At 38.2% G+C, this 5,639-nt stretch overlaps 1 protein-coding gene and 1 pseudogene across 2 annotated transcripts in view; both read left to right on the top strand.

Annotated features, from left to right (window-relative positions):
- The first annotated feature begins 402 nt into the window (after positions 1-402).
- On the top strand, positions 403-2,113 carry LOC101311590. Its single transcript, XM_004303382.1, has 2 exons — positions 403-999; positions 1,708-2,113. Exons 1-2 carry the CDS (start codon positions 503-505, stop codon positions 1,757-1,759), a joined length of 549 nt encoding a protein of 182 aa, XP_004303430.1. The 5' UTR covers positions 403-502; the 3' UTR covers positions 1,760-2,113.
- Positions 2,114-4,190: 2,077 nt separating this feature from the next.
- Positions 4,191-5,639, top strand: part of LOC101308890 — a 3,706-nt pseudogene continuing 2,257 nt past the window's right edge. The window contains exon 1 of the transcript XR_184960.1: positions 4,191-5,501. The product of XR_184960.1 is annotated as a WD repeat domain-containing protein 83-like (transcript). The remainder of the gene's footprint in view (positions 5,502-5,639) is intronic.

Raw genomic sequence — 5,639 nt, 5'->3', positions numbered from 1 at the left:
GATATTGACAGCCCTTTTTAGTTCTATGTTTGAATTTCTATGTTACATTTCTAGCTATTGCATAATATTTCTTATCAGCAGATAAACACAGCAGCAGTGCCTAAACTTTTCTGAACTGATCAATGTGATACCCAGGAAAATTCAAATTTAAAGCTTATAGAAGAAAAACGGTTTTGGTGAGAGTTAGAAGGTTATTTTTGTCATTGCACCTTTTTTTGGTGGGCCCTATGTCGGCCACATCAGCAAACTAACGGCACAGTTACGGAAATTGGCCTCAAGCCTTTCCTTGGTAGCGAAATAGAAGTTTGGGTACCACATTGATAATTTTTAAAGTATAGGTACCACTTTGACCGTGCCATCAAAGTTAGGGTTTTGTTGTTGGGCCTTGGAATACCCGGTGCAAATTTACGAAGCAAGGATTTCCCCCTTTCCCCCAAATTCTGTTAGCTTTCTTTGTTTTCTGAGAGAAACCCAGAGCAATCAAGAAACCAAAACCTCCAGCATGAACCAAAACCAAAACCTTCACGAGAGAGTCAATGTCGGGTTGCAAGGGTTCCGGGCCGCCCTGGAACTACTAGCGGAGTCGCTGCAGATGATCGCTGACGGCGTGAATCATCTTGAAGCCGAACCGCTTCACGGAGCCAACATCGACATCAATCAGCCGGTGACTTTGGCCGCGATTCGTGCCTGTATGGGCTCCATTGAGCAGTCGGGGATCAGAATCCGAGGCGCCGTGGATGATATCAACTTTTTCATCCCAACCCAACCGGACGTCCGCCCAAACTTTCCGGCGCAGATTCGGGTGATCACCGTCGCAATGAGAATGATGGGCTCGTCGGCGTTGGCCATCCACGGTTTTGTGGTGCATAATTCCTTCGGTCGCCGCGAAACACTAGGCGGCGTATACTACCGGATTCAACTTGGATTGGCTCACCTCAATATGGCATTGCTTGAGTTTCAAACAAACATTACCATTCTCCGCAGCCTCGAACCTCAGGGGTACTATATATTCCTTCTCTCTATTTCTTTCATTCATTTCCTTTTCAGAGATCAAGTTCAAGATTTACATAGTAGAATTACCTTGTTTCACTGTTGATATAATCTTGGTTGATCGATTAGCGTAATCTTAGATTGTTAAAAGAACCCATAAACAATGCCTCAACTTTGCCAAGGTATCAGTGAACTTGAGATTGATATTACCCTCAATGCAGCATTCCTTGATAGTCATCATAATAAGCCAAGTTGATTGAGTGAGATACTAACCAGTCAAACTCAGTTAGAGCTAGAGTGAGGCACCAGTCTAGTCTTGCCCAGCTTATAAATTTTCTTTATAACTTTAGTGGTGGTATACAATATAGCATTTGGGTGAAGGAGTTCAAATCTTGAAAGTTAGACCGCTTCTTTTGACAATACGAATTTCATGATATGTCATATAATAGGCAGCTTCTAGATAGCTTGTCATCATAATTGAGAAATAAGTGAAGAAGAAATGGGACACTTACCCGGGTTTGGAGTTCATTTCTTATTAAATGGTTTTAAAGAATCAGATTGCTTTAGTTTGTTAACTCTCATCTAATAAAAGGATTTGGATATAACTTTTGATATCATATTTTTGTTATATATATATATATATATATATATGTTTCTATAGTAACCTAGAGTTGATGCAATATACAGCAAGTTCTTAATTATTACATTTTCTGATAGGTTTATCTGGGATGATCTTCACTATGATTATGATCGCGATGTTGTGCAATAGTAATCGGGCAAGAGTTGAAGCCGCTGCATATGCACAGCTCAAGTTGTTTTAAGCACATCCGCACATGTTACAAAATCTGATCTGTGAAAGTACATCATACTATTACAGGCATTTTCACATAAACAGGCGAGGAGAAAAGGAGTCTGTACTCTGTTCCTAAATAACAGGAAGTTCAGTCTCGTTTTATTTTTGTAAGTTTAGTTACTATTACTTGGATGAAATAACTTGAAGCATGTTAAGACAATCATTTTACTATTTTACTGAATATACAGAAGCATGCACTTGAAGGAAAATTAGCTTCTTCTCCAGGAAATGATGTTTGTGCAGGCTTTCGCCTATTGCCAATTTTTGGTCATTGAGATTTAGAGTTGATACGTATTACTATTTAAGCGTAGATATTACCTCTCCCCTCCCCTCTCAAACAAATTGAAATGATTGAAGTTTTTCTATTTGGAATTGTCTTGGGTCTAATTCCTATTACTTTGGCTGGATTATTTATAACTGCACATTTACAATACGAAAATTACCACTGCTGCCTTTGAAGCATGATTAGTCTTTGACATCTGTCTGACATAATAGAAAACAAAAGATTAGATGAAATTTAGTTATGGTAGCATTTCAAGTATATTTGTTAAGCATAACCGTAACCAAAACCAAACAAATTCCTGAAAACAGAGTATGGTACTGCATTACTTGTCTCCGAAGAAATAAAGTACAAAAATGAGATCTATGCCTCATTCATTTTACAGAAGATCAAATTCATCTGCAGGTGCTCACACAATCACTTGGAGTACTATTGGCGCCTAGAACCTATACCCTTTCTATCTAACTTGTTTCCCTAAGGATTGGTTATGAGGACCTCACACGCAGATAGTCGGGATATGCAAATGCACCTGATATGTAGTTCAGGAACAAAGTATAATAACAGATCCATGTAAGTTTAACAATTTTTGATTTCGAAAGGGAGTATATATACCTTTCACTTGACCCTTAATGTTCTACATATCGACATGCAATGTCTGAACTTCTGAACCATTCCTCATCAGTCCAGTTTATTTACTACCTGTTGAGCAAAACAAAAAGCATAATGATAAGAACCCAACATAAAATATCGAAGAATATCAAAGAAAAAAACAATTGTGCTATAGGGGAAGTTCTTATATCCTTGATGTTAACTGAGGCTAAATCAAAACAGATTATAATCTGCAAGAAGTACAAGAAGTTCAATTAATCAGTTAAGCATCCAGTTGCAACATCCAAGATCAAATTTTATATAAAAAAAAAAGAACATCCAAGATCAAATGGCTTAAAATCCAAATCGATCAAAAGTAGAATAGATAAACAAAAAGAAGCAATCTAATATCAAGGTTCCAAGAGCATGCAATCTTACTATTTGAAAATTCTCAGTCTTTAATGTATAGTTTACACTAAATGGTTAAACATAATTTGCTGAGCTGAGTACTTATGATCACTCTCTAGGGTATAAGCAGTTGCTTTAAAGAAAGGACATCTGAGAAGGAGGATGAATACTATTGCAGGTGGAGCTAGTTGTATGGCGTTCTTGAAGGAGCACTGGGAGGAGCAGGACGAGAAGGGCTGATAATGGTGGAGCTGCAAAGTGCAAACAGAATTAGAGGGGTAAAACAGAAAATTACATGACAAAACATAAAAATAAAAATAAAAAGAGCCCGAATCACCGATGCTATAAAAAGCTCAACTCGAGGGGTTTTCGGGACAAAACGAAACTAGGCTTAGAAACGAAACTAGGCCTACAACCTTGTAACAAAAGAGAAAACAGAAGAAGAAAATAGGTTAGCCTAATCTCTCTGGCGATTTTCATCTTCTTTGTGAGCTTGGCTTTCGACCCAGATCCTATCTCTATCTTACATTCATTGGTATGCTCAATTTGATCTGTATTTTTATTTTATTTTATTTATTTTCATATCTGGTACTCTTAGATCAACTGAAGCTCTGGTTTTCGATTTCAAACATAGCCTCGGTTTAGTTTTATGAGTTGGTCTGAGAATATATGCGGTTGCTTGTCAATCCCTCGTTGCAGATCTTACCTAAGCATTTAACTTTAGGCCCTCTGGATGCGATCTAAGAGTATAAACAATGCATTTAAATATTTGAATTTAGATTTTAAGGATCAGGAATTATAGAGCATTGATAGGAGACAGATAAATGTTTTGCTGAAACAGAATGCTCTACCTGAGATGGTGTCTTGTGTTTATAATAGTTATATCAAGATAAGATTTGATATAAACATGTTTGACAAGTTATTTCGGGTTCTTAAGTTTGATTTTTCTAAATTCTGGATGGATCAAATCCCAAACTACTGAATTCTTTTGTTTTTATCCAAATGGCCGCAAGCTAGGGTGAAAATTCATCTTTGCGCTGCTTTTAATTTCTCTTTCTAGATGTGTTTCCCTTGGAAGTTTGAGATGGTTATTATTTGACTCGATAATGGTTATCTGAACATAGGTGGCTTCATCACCTCAAATGCAACAGAACTATCACCATACAATTTCATATGATCTTCTTTATTTTAAATATATATGTTCTTCACTAGTATAGAAAAAGTTTGTTTCTTTCCGCTGAGCAGTCACATAGTCTTTCCCATAGTCACAGTCTTTCTCTTTCCCATCTCCAACTTGAATTAACTGATTTATTAAACCCAGAAGGGAACTTTACAGAAGATTGCCAGGTGGCCTGCTCAACAAGCAGTGAGCGGAGAGCAAGTAGGAAGGATATGAGTGTCTCAGATCTGCCAAAGAAGGAGGGAAATGTACTTAAAGGGCATGAGGGAGCAATATTAGCAGCGAGGTTCAATAAAGACGGGAATTACTGCCTCAGCTGTGGGAAAGACCGAACCATCCGACTGTGGAACCCTCACCGTGGCATCCACATTAAAACCTACAAGTCCCATGGCCGTGAAGTCCGTGATGTCCATGTCACCTCAGACAACTCCAAATTATGTTCAGGTGGTGGTGACAGACAAATCTTCTATTGGGATGTGGCATCCGGTCGAGTCATTTGAAAATTTCGAGGCCATGATGGAGGTGTGAATGCTGTGAAGTTCAACGAGTATGCATCTGTTGTAGTCTCAGCTGGATATGATCAGTCATTGCGTGCTTGGGACTGCAGATCTCACAGTACTGAGCCTATTCAGATAATTGACTCATTTACGGATAGTGTAATGTCTGTTTGTTTAACAAAGACTGAGATTATTGGTGGAAGTGTTGATGGAACTGTTCGCACATTTGACATTCGTATGGGAAGAGAACTATCCGATGACTTGGGACAACCTGTGAACTGTATATCTATGTCAAATGATGGTAACTGCATATTAGCAAGCTGCTTAGATTCAACTATACGTCTCCTCGACAGGACTTCTGCTGAATTGCTTCAAGAATATAAAGGCCATACTTGTAAGTCTTACAAATTGGACTGCTGCCTTACCAACTCTGATGCCCATGTAATCAGAGGATCTGAGGATGGTTCGATCTTCTTCTGGGATCTAGTAGAAGCATCTGTTGTATCAAGTATCCGGGCACACTCATCAGTGGTAACAAGTGTCAGTTATCACCCTAAGGACAACTGCATGATTAGTTCTTCCGTAGATGGCACCATTAAGGTGTGGAAGACTTGAGAAAGCAACAATGTGCTGTAACAATCTGGATTACCCATGCAAGACTAATTCTTGGTAGAACTGTGCATTCCAAGCACCTGTGCCGAATTGGTAACTCTCTGATTACAGAATGTATTAGATAGATGTTAAATGTAGCATGTTTTTGTATGATATCTTTGAAGGAACTAATTTGAGCTGTAATATTTCGAAGAGGATTTGTTCATCACCAAAAAAAAAAAAAACAAAAAA

This window comes from Fragaria vesca, linkage group LG6 (assembly GCF_000184155.1).
Source record: "Fragaria vesca subsp. vesca linkage group LG6, FraVesHawaii_1.0, whole genome shotgun sequence".
Lineage (NCBI taxonomy): Eukaryota > Viridiplantae > Streptophyta > Magnoliopsida > Rosales > Rosaceae > Fragaria > Fragaria vesca.
The sequence above is the reverse complement of the archived record's forward strand: the minus strand, read 5'-3'. Positions and strand labels throughout refer to the sequence as shown.